This window comes from Strix aluco, chromosome 3 (genome assembly GCF_031877795.1).
Source record: "Strix aluco isolate bStrAlu1 chromosome 3, bStrAlu1.hap1, whole genome shotgun sequence".
NCBI lineage: Eukaryota > Metazoa > Chordata > Aves > Strigiformes > Strigidae > Strix > Strix aluco.
In genome coordinates, this window is record NC_133933.1 from 45189175 (window position 1) to 45203487 (window position 14313).

At 43.3% G+C, this 14313-nt stretch overlaps 1 protein-coding gene across 1 annotated transcript; it reads left to right on the top strand.

Annotated features, from left to right (window-relative positions):
- The first annotated feature begins 5525 nt into the window (after positions 1-5525).
- On the top strand, positions 5526-7177 carry MAP1LC3C (microtubule associated protein 1 light chain 3 gamma). The gene is made up of 4 exons (XM_074820662.1): positions 5526-5583; positions 5667-5722; positions 5857-5963; positions 6967-7177. Exons 1-4 carry the CDS (start codon positions 5526-5528, stop codon positions 7175-7177), a joined length of 432 nt encoding a protein of 143 aa, XP_074676763.1.
- Positions 7178-14313: the final 7136 nt, after the last annotated feature.

Sequence of the window (14313 nt, forward strand, 5' to 3'; positions counted from 1 at the left end):
ACTAAAGTCTGTGAATTGTGCAACAAGCCAGTGTTTTGCACTTTCAGGTTTGCCAGTCTGACCTCTGTTAAGTATCTCCCGTCCCACCTGTATCTTACACATAATATTCCTCAGTGTGCTTCATCATAAATCCATTTCCCATAGATAGTGGTACAAGGCTCGATTATTTTTTTCTCTAAACTATACAGGCACATTCTATATAACAGTTTTAACCAAAACTGAGGTTAAAGATGCCAAATAGATGGGCTGGATTACATTGGTATAGCCTATTGTGACAATTTCACTTGATAGCACTAAGGAACTGAGCAACCCTATGTGTTACTGGTCAAAGGAAATTCGGCTGAAAGAGAACTGTGGCAGAACTCAAGCCCACTCCTATGAGGCTGAGATCTTTGCAGTGTGTTTCATAGTACCTACTTCAGGTACTTAGATCAAGCACTCAGTGTGGCCAGCCTAAAGGGAAGGACTCATGCAGAAGACAGTTCAGAGTACTGATGGTGAATGGAGCCTCTGCAAGAGTTTCTCTCCCTCTCTCCAGTGACCATATATAGAACCTGAGGAGACTGGACTCTGCACTTAGTCATCTCCAGTTAAATTCCTGAACTAGACGATTTTGAATATCTGCTAATGTACACGTTTGGGCTATGATTTGCAGTAATCCCATATCAGTCCAAAGCACTTCTCAGCAATTTCATATTCAATAAATTGTTAGCATTTCTACAGAACTTTGTTCATGGCACATGAGTATTAACTGAGCTCTACAACACCCTTGTTATGCAGCTAAGTATATGACATGGTTCAGGGGCTTGGCCATGGTTCTGGGACTTGTTTAAGATCACACAATTCAGTAGAGGTGCCGGGAATAGTTACCTCAGGATCCCCCTTCTAAAATAGCTGAGCAACATCCCTCTCTTACATCCATTAATTTTGGCATTTTTCCTAACATCTTACAAAACTCCCTAAGAAAAGGATTTCTAACACAAAGCAACAGTCTTGAATTTGTAGAGCAGGAACTCAATCGTTCCTTTATACTTAGACATTTTTTCTATAGTTTTGGGGCTTGGACCTGCCTAAGCCTTAAGACATTTCTGCTGAAAAGTCCTGAGAGCCACAGTTTCTGAGTACCTAATGAGGACACCTTAAGAGTCCAGATTTTCATTAAGTGCAAAGCAATTTCCCTGTAAGGATCAGGCCTCTTTAACATGCACCTGAAAAGGGAGGTATCCAAGGGTCCCAGCCACTCTTGGAAACTCTGTGCATTGCTCTCCTGGTGAGGCATGCTTTCGACCTCTGAAAGAGTGCCTGGCTCTCTTGACCCTTCTGTCAGGCATTCCAGCAAGATGACAACAAAGCTGCCAGCTTCATAGGGACATGCTAAAGCTATTTTTAAAATCCTCTGCTCTCTGTCAGTTATAACACCCTTTTTAAAGGTTAAAATAGAAACCAGTTTCCAGCATCTACAAACCAAAACCCAATAGTTACTTTTGGCACCATCTGACACATTCTTGGCAATCTCAACAGGGAGGCCAGGAACAGGCTGGACATAAAGCCACTGACGTACTATCTGAAAACAACTCAGTCATACTGAAGAAAATGCTTTAAAACCCTATATGAAATGAAAATCTCTTGAAACAAGACTATCATCATATAAGGGCAAAGTGTAGCTTTTAAATCCATTTTTGCAGAGCATGGGATGCTGTTCCCTCTCACCAAGGCACAAGCACTGAGATCTGTACTCATCGTAGGAGCACTACTATAACCAGCAAGACATAATGCAAACGTGCTACCAAGTCAAACAGCAGACACACTAACAGAGGAGGAAAATTGTGTTCCCAGAATTCCAGCTCATAATAGACATGCAAAAAATCAGATTTATTCAAACAGATGCTCATAAATTCTAATCAGAGTTAAATTTGGACCTTTTCCCTTTTTATCATGCTTTTGAATTAACTGTGGCTGGTATGCATATGAAGTATCAGCAGTCCCTTATAATGAGCAAATATGCACACTCTCCTAAAAATGCCAATGATTCAGCAACAGCACTTGTTAACCAGGCCCAATCCCGCAGAACGGCCTTGTTATCAAGAAATTCTGAACAGCATTATTCAATTATTGCTAGCTGTAAAGCAGCCATGACTACAGAAAGTTATGATATTTTACAGAGGGAAATCCATTAACTGAAGCGCTATACCTCAAGGAAAAACTAAGTGTCTTGTCCATGCAGAGGAACATTTCTTCAGTTTCTCAAAACGACGACCAAGGAAATTGACTAGCAAGAACAACACCAGTTCTGTTTCTTCTGCAGATAGAAAACATAGTACATTCTGTCTTAGCAATGACAAAAAGAGAGCAGATAATGGAAAAGGAGGATCCAATGATGTTTTTCCCTTTTTAGCATCTTTCTAGACTTTGAGCTCAGCCCCTGTGGGACAGAAAGATGGTGAACCACTAGTATGGCAGGAAACAGAAAATCAAAGAAGTACTTGTGGGGACCTTAACCAAAAGGTTGCCAGCTTATGCCAGCTTTCCTCAAAAAGAGTTGCTGATTTTTTTTTTTTACATTTAGTTAGAATCTCCAATTTGATCAACACTTGCAGAAAATTACTGAGAAACTAGATCTCAAATTTAAAATTTAAAACAGAAGCACTTACCATGTGGAACAACTTAAAAACTACTGAGGATACCTCACTATACATCAGCCTACTCAGTGCTCTCAATATGGTTGAAAATTTAACAAATTAATGTTGAGAGAGGTCTTAAAAATTCTGAATGGAAAATAGAGCACTCAAGAAAAGCATGATTAGTGCACTTGAAACCAAAAACTAGCATAAAGAAACTACTCCATCACAGCAAGCTGAACACCAGCAGGACAGTTAAAGGTAAGAAAGCAAGATGAAATGAGTCTAACTGAAGTTTCTTTTGCAGAAGAGACATTTTAAGCTCAGAATCCCAAGCTCTGGTGCAAAACAGTCACGTTGTCTCCCATTTAAAAGTAACAGAACTCATTTCTAATCCTTGTGGCTACACCAAAAAGCCATCAGAGATATGATCTAGGTTCAATATAAGGATTAAAAAGTCAGGAGACAAAGAAAAAGAACCAAAAGTACATATAAACACTAGCAAATCAACCCAGAAATACCACTGGTGACGTTTAAACTTATCTCAGTATTTTGAGAGGGGCTCAGTTTGTCATCTGAGTCTTATTAGCAGATGAGTTTGGATCGTAAATCTGAGATACAGGACTAAGCATCCCCTAACACATAAGAATAGTCCAGCTAGCTTTTTGGTGTAAAGACTTATGAATTCAGAAAGTTAGTTACTGGAACACAATTGCTTCAGGCTTACCCACAACTGCGGGTTTGCTTGTGTCACAGGAAGAGAAATAGGCAGGTTCAGAATTGCAGAAGGGAAGAAGGAGACAAAGGATTCCCTATCTGTAACTAGACATGTTCATGGAGCATGAAAATATTCAGGATGGCTCTTTTAAAACCCATTAAATTGGCTGGCTGAGTCTGACTGCTTGAGGGCTTTTCAAACCCCTCTTGACTTGACTATTTTATTTTCACTTACAGTCAGCCCTCATGAAAGCATGAATTTAAGATAACTATGCATAATGCTGTAGAACTTCATAGGCTTTTTCAGTGAGACAAATAAGCCTTCATTTTGCCAAGTCACATTTTTTCCCTAGAACATCATGCTGCAGTTTCTCTTCCTATTCAGTTAGGTTGTTTAAATAAATAAACCTCAGTCACTCTAGCACTGTATCATTCATATTTAAATTATTAGTCTACACATAATTGTTTTGTGCCTTCTGCACTTAATCCTTCAGCCTCTCTTGCTTACACACCCACTTGTGTTCAGGATTATTAAGTGCTGGATGGAATTTACAGCCAGAGCGAAGCCCTGTTTGTCATCCAAGTTTTGTTACACTGGAATTAACTCAGTAGCACCTGCATACTGATTTATGAGGAAAAGCTAATCTCAGTTTATGGCATACTAGAGTGCTTTTCACCATGTAACAGTGGAGCGTATCTCTCCCACTGGAACATGAATCACTTCTAATGCCGTCCACATTTTTACATGTATTGAGTCTTTCTCTTGATTAAGTCTGACCCTTGGGTTTGCCTTCATTAGGCATCACACTGTTCAGCTAGCTTGGCAGAACAGACTAACAAGCTTCAGTCTGGCTTCAGGCTGGGAGCTCTGCCCCCTGAGCTCTGGCAGATAAAGCTTTGGCAATTTGAAACGTCGCTGCCCCCACCCTACCAATGTGCTGGATGTTACTGTCCTGGCGGCAGGAGTGGCAGGCATGGACAGGCGCTGATGTCTTGCCTGCCCCTGGCCACTGTACTGGGCATTCACCAAGCAGGGGACCAGCTCTCGGGCGCTGGCACAAGCTGTGCCTGCTGGGGTGGCAGCCTCCAGCTCTGAGGAGGGGCAGGCAGTCCGGTGGTTAGCTTTAAACAACCACAGCTGAAATCCCCCAGGCTCAGGGAGTCGGAGCCCTCTCATCATTCCTATTCCTTAAACCTTAGAGGGCTTTACCCATGAGGGTACGGGAGCACCAGAGAGCACTGGAGAAGCTTCTGAAGGCAGACTGCAGTGCAGTTACCAGATTTTAGCTGTATGCTTCCTACAACAGGCAAAATCTTGGCTAGAGCCTCATAACACTCACACACGTGAGCAGTTTGATCAGAGCATCTTGATTCTCTGGTTAAGGTAGGCAGCTCTTGATCCAGAGTAGCTCACAGTAGCTCACACTAACTCCACAGTAGCTCACAGATCAACCTGAAAGCAGTGCTGTTCATCTCACAGCACTTGGAGAAAAGCAGATGCCTGCTTTTGGGTATGTTGTTATGCCTCAGTGCACATCCGAGAGTTCAAAAGCACTTGCGGAGGGGAGGAAGAGACTCCAAGACACTGATGCAAAAACCTCAGCATCTTTTACACCTTGTGGTTGTTGTTGTTACAGAGCTTATTATGACCAATCCAAACCACAGCAGATCAAGATAATGTCATTCAAACTTTCATACATGCTACAGTCATGTAATTCAAACCTGCTGCTTCAGAAAGTTTGTTTGAAATCAGTTTGTAAGTATGAAGAAGGTAACTGATCGGCTACCTGGAAAGGGAAGATGGACGGAGAGAGTCGAGCCTCGAGCTGCAACCCTTCAACCATCCCGCAGGGTAGCCAAAGACCCTGCCGAAGTATTACATTGCCCTCTACGCAAAGCATCTCGCAGCTTGGATAACTTCCATCAAAGAAAGCACAGAACGGAGGGGACGCTGCCAGGACAGACTGGAGAGGCGGGCTCACCGGCAGCACATCCCGCCTTCTCCTTGCGCCCCGCGGCCGGCGGGGCGGCGAGAGGGGAGGAAAAACGTGCGAGGGGAGAGACGGCCGCCCGGGAGCGCCGGGGCGGGGCGGGGCGGGGGGACCGGGCCTGGCCGGTGCCGGTGCCCGCCCCCATAAGCGGCGCGGGGCGGCGGGTGCCGCGGGAGCGCGGCGGAGGGAGGGAGGAAGGATGCAGGCGGCTGCTGGGGCGCAGCCGGTCAGGCCCTTCAAGCTGAGGAAGAGTTTCGGTAGGGGCGGCGGGTGCGCGGAGGGGCTGCGCGGCGGCGGTGGGCTGCGCGCTCGCGTAACGCTTCTCCTCTCTCCCGCGCAGCCACCCGGCTGGAAGAAGTAGCAGGGATCCGGGCGAAGTTCCCAACGAAAATCCCGGTAAATCTCTGTTTTGTTATCGGAAGTTGTTGCTGCTCTTTAAAAAGAAGCTCTGGGAACCTCTCCCCAAAGCGGGGCGGGGCGGGACACCTGCATGGTTTAGGTCTTGCTAAGTGTAACTCTAATTAAAATAGGTAATTGTTGAGAGATACCATAAAGAGAAATACCTTCCTCTGTTGGACAAAACCAAGTTTCTTGTTCCTGAGGAGCTGACCATGACACAGTTCATAACCATCATCAGGTAGGTAGCGAGCACCGCGGGGTCTGTGCTGCAGCGGGGACTCGCCGCTCTCCTCTAAGCAACATTTCCCAGCGCTGCGCGGGGACACCTGGCTTGCTTCGCCGGGGAGGAGGATAAAGGTGTCTGTAATGGCTTCCCTCTCTTGCAAGTGTTTAAAGAAAATCAACAGATGTCTTCACAGGTGCACTTGGGGGGAAAATGTGGTCTATGCTTTTTGGATTCATAAAGTCTTCCCTCTTCCCCCTAACTGTAGTGAGTAAAGACTGGATCAGGCTCCTGTTCTGCTTTCTTCCTGCTTGACGAACTTGGGGCTCTGTGCTTCTGTTCTGCTTACAGCTGTTACTGCCTTGCTCTCTTACTGCGCCTTGCTGAATTTGCTCAAGTTCAAAGCAACTCCTCGGTCTGAGTGGCATGAAATGTGCTTCTGAATTATTCTTTATAAAATACTACAGGGAAGAAGTCTCCCAAAGTATTTAGTGACGTTCTCTGACAAAGCATGAAAGCTATGTGCTTTCCAGCACATTTTCTAAAGTATGGAAAAGATCTTTCTAGATAAACATCTGTAAAAGATGCTTTTGGCTCTTGAACAACTTCAGTCCCAATCCTCGTATGTCATGTCTCTGAAAAGGCGTCTTCCTTTTGAAGGTAGCCTTTATAATAAGTGTAACAGACCATGCTGGAATCCTTTACTACAGCTGTACTGCAGAAGCTTTTGGTTTCTACACAGCATGCTTCCCTGGTAGTTGGGGACTCAAAGCCTGGGCTCAGTAGCACTCATGGTCCAACAATGTAAGCCTTTCCTCAGAGCACAAGTCTTTCAGCTTCCAAACATACAGTTAACTTCCTGCTGATGAAGACGTTAAACCACATAATGACTTTACACAGCGTTTCTTGTGCATAGTTCATTCAACTACTCTGCTTAATGTATTTCATGGAACAAAGTTGAAATCTTCTTAAATTTGCTAACGCTTAATCCTCTATTTCTCCTCCCTTCTTCAACCAGAAGCAGGATGGCTCTAACTGCCACACAAGCTTTCTACCTGCTGGTGAACAACAAAAGCCTAGCCAGTATGTCCTTGACAATGGCAGAAGTGTACAGGGACTACAAAGATGAAGATGGCTTTGTGTATATGACATATGCTTCCCAGGAGATGTTTGGATGCTTTGTACCCACTGCTCAAGGGAAAACTATGAAATGCCTTCAAAAAACTTAAGGTTGGGTCCATGTGCCGCAGCGAAGCAGTTTGCTATGAATCGTGCCTGTGACATGAACCTCGGAGATGCTCCTTCCAATGTGAGCTCTTGAGCTCTGGTGCAGGGAGTTATGACCCAAAAGCTGGCAGGACCAGCTTAAGGCAGAAATGGTGGTACACTTTTCCTAGATAATAATTTGGATATATATTTTTATATTTGAAGACACTATGGGGTTTTTTGGAACTGCACCTCCACTTTTTTGCAATATCAATGTTATGTAACTGATTTTAAGGTGTCCTTAAAGCCTAAGTCTAAGAGTAAAATAAAGAAGCTTTTAAGTATTGAGTTGAATGTTAGTTTTAATCTGGGGAAAGACTGTAAAAGTCTGTGTAGGAGAAGGTCCTAGAATAACTCGGGGAATTTGAGCTCAATGTGTCTTAACTGAAGCATTGCTTGTACAGCCACTCTGAGTTTTTGAATGTAGTAACAAAGCTTAAATTGGGCCACACAGGAGCAAAACCATACCTATAATGGTTCATTAAACTAGATATCTGAGCTGCAAGATTAAGCAGACTGTACTAGTGCTAGAGCAGGGTTCAAATGCAGTGTTGAGTTTAACACCTGAATAAAGTTACAGCTTTTCAGCTGTTACAGAAAACACTGAGCATCTGTGATATAGATAACTACTTGTTTGAATAAGCAAAAGTGATTGCTAGTCAGCATAAGCTAAATGCAGATAGCACGACTTGAACTGTAGTTTAACCAAGTGTTCAAGAGTCTGTTCTTATTACTGCATGCTGCTAGTCTGGTCTCTGTAGATAGACTGTCATATCCGTCCCTTACAGGCACCTGCTTGTCAGTTCCCCTGAAGGACTTCAGCGAGCCTTCTTTCAAGGATGGATAGAGCTATGTCACATACCTTGTGATTAAGAGGTATACCAGTGTCTCTGGAAAATGTCAAAACTGTCATGTAGTGAGATGCTGATTCATCTTAACCTGCAGAATGGTTCCTAAACATGCATTAAAGGAACACTTGACGTTTAGTCTGAAGTATAGCTCAAGCCATCTTTCCTGGTCCTCTCATATGTGAGGAATGTATTGGAAAGCTGTAAATGTTCTGATTATGCATGATCAACTTAAAACACCAGGTCATTTAAAAATCTGTCACAGTGTACAGTTAATTAATCAGCCTCTGGCAACCTCTGCCTAGGATGGTCAGATTGTTACAATATGGTGCAATTCTTCTGTTCAGTACCAAACTGATTTGCAGAATGATTAACGTAGGAATTACTAGACTGCAAAGAAAGAAGTGTTGACAGTATTTAAATTATGCATAAGGAAGGAATGTGTGTGTAAGCTTTTTGCAGTGGTTCTCTTGCACTAATAATCCCTTGAATTTAAAGCTCTGAACAGACCTGGGTTCAAGCCTCTAAATCAGGGGGTTTAGAGGTGTACCTGCCTTAGTGAAGGTGGTGTTTGCCAACTCATGTTTCATGAGCTGAGGAACAAAGAAATCATCGACCTGACCGACTCAGTGGAAAGGCTAAGGCTATGTCAGTATAGGTTATGAAAACATGTGAGCTTTGGGATCCCAGAATCAGTTGCTTGGATAGATTTCACTTATGCCTGTAATGGAAACGGTTTCCATTGCACAAATTGAACTCAAACAGTCATTTGTTACCAGCCCTCAGGGAGGCAGGGACACCTGTTTGGCAGGAGCACCACACAGCGATGTTGAACAGCTGTGGGAACCTTGGGGTGGGGGGAGGAAGGGGAAGTCTTGCTATGTTCAAGCTCTCTTGCCAGCCTAAGAGCTGGGCTAATATTTTGCTTCATCGGCTCCTCTGTCTTCCTGTCTTGTGTGATGCTTGGTACATGAAGAGAAAAGCACTGCAGATTCTTGGCTGGAGCAATTTTATGTCTGACAGCCAACTTTCTTTGGTTTGTAATGTAGTAGCTGAGGTGTAAGTGGTGATCCCTCCAGCATTTATTGACAGGCTATGGTGTCTAACAGGCTGAGTCACAGATCCAGCTAAAAAATTTACACAAGGAGAAGGTCAGTTGCAGGTAAAGAGCATCATTATAAACCTGTTTAAACTGGCCTGATGAACCTAGAGAGAAGTCCTGCCAACTGGGAAAGCTTCATCATTGGGGAGTAGTAATAGATTTGCCTTTCTACCAGGTGTTAAAGCAGATAGGTTTAACCATCAAAGACAGTTTTCAAAAAATTTTAAAATAAAATTAGGAGTTAGATGCCCAAATAAATCAGTTATCCTGCTCATGGAGTTGCTTTGGTGTGACTAGAAGCTTTGGATTCAACCTCTTGTCCATTGAAGTGCAAGGAACAAGGATTAGAAAAGAAGCAAAGAGAAGAACTTTGCTCTGACTGACACGAGCAATTGAGGTAACTGCAGCTACTTTCAATGTAGCTGCTGTTTGAAGAGCTAATATTTGCTTGAGCAAATACCTGTTGATTAGAGACGGGTACATATTTTTTGTAACGAAGGACACTATGCTGTGGTAAATAAATTTTACAGTTCTTTCCAATGTACCTCTGATGTAAAAAGAAAAGGCAAAGATGTCACTTGTTTGTAAAAGTATCTTCATTTCTGAATTATGATATGGTCTCATGTTCTTTAATATCAGAAATATCCACCAGAGAAAAGAAAACATTCTGAGGACACTTCTGTTTCTGCTGTAGACTACCAACTAAATTCTGGAAGGTGCTCAGTGCTCTGACTTCAAAGCACTTACGTACGTATGTGCTCTGCTGAAGTAACTTGTTAGATTGGGTCCATGGCACCCAGTCCCTTGTAAGAACAAGCACTGTGTCCCATCTTCAAATATAAAACTAATCAAACTGAAAGGACACCAAATGTAAGTGTGGGGTGTGGGCTGTTGAGGTTTGGGGTTTTTTTTGAGTAATGTGTGAAATATAGCGCTGGGGGAGTTGTGACTTTAACATAGCCAAATAGAATCATACAGGAAAAAAAACCCAAACTCTTTCATAACTTCATCAAGGTACTAAAAAAGTTCTAATGTTAATAACCACAGATGCTGGCATTATTAAAAGGGAAATACAGAAGCAGCTAAAATCTGAGGCTGCAACCTTGCTGCACAAAAATGATATTTTAATGAAACATGCCATTCATGTCTGTAATGTATGCCTGCACAGTGACTGCTCTGGGAACAGGATTGTTTTCTTGTTTTCAAGACCTGAGCAAACTTCACTCCTGAGGTGCATGCTGTGATCTGCATGCACTCTGAATGCTTGTAAGGGCAACTGGAGAAGAACACAGTAGTGTTAAAGAAAACATCTATAAGCTCTTGCATTTGATAAAATAAGTCTTACCAATGCTTTTGAATTTCAAGTAGGTAGAAATCAATTTTTTTTCTGTGCCTGCTAAGACTAGAGATTCAGCTGTCTGTACTTGCTACAGCTGATGTCCTACAGCTGTCTACAAACACAGCTACAAACTGCGTACAATGCTTTATGGAGTGCAAATTGACATTTGTTGCTGCAAGGCAAACATGATAACCTCAGCTTGGGCTTTAGCACATAAGCAACAGCAGGAGCTTTCCAAACTGTTTGGTTTTTAAAATGACTTGACATTGTGTGTGGGTAGAATAAATAAATGAATGAATAGGGATACTAGTCTTCTTGCTCAAGTACTGCAGGCAAGAGATCTTATGGACTTAGACGGGCTTTTTATTGTTTTCCTGTGCTAACTGCTTCCAAATGGTGGTAGCTTCAGGGTAAAAATATTTTAAAAGATAGACTGTTAAACACACTAAGCGACAGACCATATCCTCCTCTTCAAATGAGGTTTTTTGTTTTGTTTATGTAAGATACAGTAAATTAAGAAGGTCAGATGAAATAATAGGACAGAATATAACCTTTGCCATCAAATTGCACTGCCATGTTCAAGAACGCCACTATAGACACTATAGGGAGAAAACCAAAAGACCTAACCAGGAGAGAAACTATTTTTAGAATGCTGTTTTTTAACTTATGGACTATGAAGTAGAGGGGGAGAGAGGGAGGGTTTCTGTGGAAAACTTCCAAGGATCCCTGAAAGGTGATTGAGAAATGCAATTTCATATACATTACCGTGCAATCTATGTACAAAACTTCTAATGGCACACATGCTTCCTATAAAGATCACTGTTTCAGAAAGATTTCTAGACCATGCTCCTGAATTTTGAAATATCCCATTCTTTTCGTACAGTTTTGAATCACCCTGTTGAATTTTAGCAAAAAAAAAAAAAAATCTGCCTATAGATATGTGATTAGTTTCTTTAGCTTTCCTACACTGCTTTGTAATGGTAGCTGTACCCACCTTCTTCCCTGATGTTTTTAGGTTCCTTCTTAAGAGCACGGGTTTCGTAGTTATCTGCTAATTGTTCCTATACAGTCCACAACATGCAAAGGCAGTTCGCTCCTATAATAAATAGCAATCTGACCCTAGTTTAGAGGAACATGAATATAATTTTAATGAAGGTTAGGCTCCCCTCCAGAAAGCCATAATCATATTACACCCCGCCTCTTCTGATGCCTCTCTTGTGACCATAATGTTCCTATGGCACACAGCTGTAGCAGCGTAGTCTAGGTGGATTTTGAAGAACATGTAGCAAGTATCGATGCCAGAGTTTGAAAAGCAGCACTGTCCCTTCCCTGCAGCAGCAGACCCTCAGGAGGGAGGGAGTGTGCCCAGCCGGGTGCACATGGAGTTTCCAGAGCAGGCAGGCAGGGATTGAGGAGGGGCTGCTCAGGCCACTCAACACTTACATCATGTCCGGCAGGGGCTGTAAAGGGCCTTTATGAGGCTGCTTATGATTTGTTGCAGGGTGGGCTTGGCCGATGGTGTTTATTTTTGCAAATACTCCAAGATCCTGGAGACTCCCTTTCTTTCTGTGTATAACAGCATGGTCTTAATCAGACCTTCAGCCCAAGCCTGTTGTACGTCAGAGAGGTGAGAAGGCTATTGACCGCATGGTCCTTGAGGTGATGCAAAAAGAACCTGGTTCATCTGCTGTTGATCAAGACATCCCTTGTAGACCTAAAGTCAAGACTTTACAGCATGCCAGATGGATTTGCAGGGAAATCTTTAGGTCAGCTAACCAGTGGGTGAAGAGAGGGGATGGAGTGGGCTAGGGGGTTAGACATGCATATCAGTGCTTCCACCCAAAGCAGCTGCAGCCACGTATTCTTCACAAGCCTGCCTGTGACTGCCTGGAAAGCCTGAGCCTCAGTGTGACCTCACTAAGGCAACTATTACACCCATTAGCTCACAAAGAGAAGTTATGAGAAAGAAAACACGCACACACATGCTCACAGATGGAGGGTTCATACAGTGTTTTCCTGAATAAAAAGCAAACTCTGTCAATGGAAAAAAACACACAGGAGGGTGTTGAAAGGAAGACATGGCAAGTAAAGAAATTCTATTCTGGGTGCTGGCACTACTTCACAACGCAACTTGGCCCTTACTCTGAGAACTTAAAAACTTAATGTCAAGTGATGGATATGAGTATCGTCTCTGTCTGACCCTCCTCCACTAAAATTCTGCATCTGTGGTCAAAAATTAAAAGTCAGATAGTGATATGAGCTGCATATTTGAATGCTGACTGGCTGAGGAAGAGTAACTAATTTTCCAGCAGCTTGATGCATTAGTCATCAACAAAATAAGAGAGCCATCAATAGGAAAAACAGCTGCTGTGCTACAGGTGAGGGCAGGATCACCAGTTTAGTGCAGACACATCTGTGCTGTCTAGACTGTCAGGGTAACCCAAGCATTGCAGGGGTTATGAAGATAATTTTGCTATTCAAAACTATATTGACTCTGTTATAAACCTGTCAAAACTGTCAAGAGAGGCCTCAGGAGAAATACTGCATTTTCCTAGGAGGCAGCTGGATTTGTTTAACCCTCAGCTCTTCCCAGCCATCCTCATGCTCACTGACTTTTGTACCCATTCTTTTTTTGGAAAGGGACCAGGCCTTCTGTGTTTGCAGAACCTGGGTACAGATTCCAAGATTGCTGAAAACTATAAATAATATGCCCTTAGTTGCCATGTAACAAACTTGTATGAGAATTCACAGCTGTTCTGTTATTGTAATTCAGCCTATGTTGGAGCCACAAAATTTGGCTATGACTCAATCTCTCTCTCAGGCTTCTAAGCCTCTGTCAGGTCTGGAGCAGCAGTTTAAATGGGATGTCTGAGGCTGTTACTGCTATTTAGGTAGCTCCCACCTCCCAGTGAATTTGGTTCAGACAGAAAAGGTGTCACATCCCTTCTTAAACCAGCTGAAGAACAGCTGTGTGTTTTAGCCTTGCTCATCAGTGTGAACTATTTTTGCTACAGGTACAACAAGGTGGGTTAATGTAGCAGCTCAATTTCGTGCCCCAGCTCATCCAGCTGATTTTGCCACAGAAGTAGGAGGATGCCTCACATGAGCTCATCCAGTGGCAGGCTGTTGACAATCTCCAGGAAGGGGCTGGTGCAGAGGGGGGTTGTTACAAGAAATGGGGCGGGGAGGAACTGCTACTGGTATAGCTAGGTCTTGAAGATTATATGGGTCTGCAGGCTAGGCCATGTCAGGATCTTAAAGGAAGGTTTCCTTTGGCTCTGACATCCAAGGCAGCTGGCCCATTAGGCAAGTGTTGTGCAAGATTACTGTCATGTGCTTCACAGAGGAGCATCATTTATAACTCAATGGATAGAGCAGAGGAGACCCTGCTGTGATTCCCTTTTCTTCCTGAAGAGGCTCAGCCACACACTCCACACTGTGCACCCCCAGTAGCTCCCATCTCCCTGGACCCAGCACAGAAAATTAACTTTCTGCTGCTAGAAGCTAGGGCCTTTGTAGGTAAGGCCCAGAGTGACAGTGGATGTGTGTGGCTAAGGGACTTGAACCCAGCTCCCAAACTAGACCCCCAGCCTACCTTTCCTTTCTGAAAATAACTATGCAACTGCAAGATCTGTGAGAGGCTTCAGTTTTACTAGTGGAAAAGTTAGGCAAAACCCTATAAAGTAAATGAAGCAATTCCAGTAGAAGCTGGAGCATGCACTGAAATTACTGCCTGGAGCCATAAAGGCTGCAGAGCTAAAGCTACCATGTTACGGTTCACAGGAGGAAGCACATCCACAGGAGATAGAG

Excerpts from the sequence above, each read along its gene's own strand:
- MAP1LC3C (XM_074820662.1), top strand. The coding sequence starts at position 5,526 with ATGCAGGCGGCTGCTGGGGCGCAGCCGGTCAGGCCCTTCAAGCTGAGG. Across the intron at positions 5,584-5,666 it reads CAAGCTGAGGAAGAGTTTCG|CCACCCGGCTGGAAGAAGTA; the intron begins GTAGGGGCGGCG and ends TCTCCCGCGCAG. Across the intron at positions 5,723-5,856 it reads AGTTCCCAACGAAAATCCCG|GTAATTGTTGAGAGATACCA; the intron begins GTAAATCTCTGT and ends TAATTAAAATAG.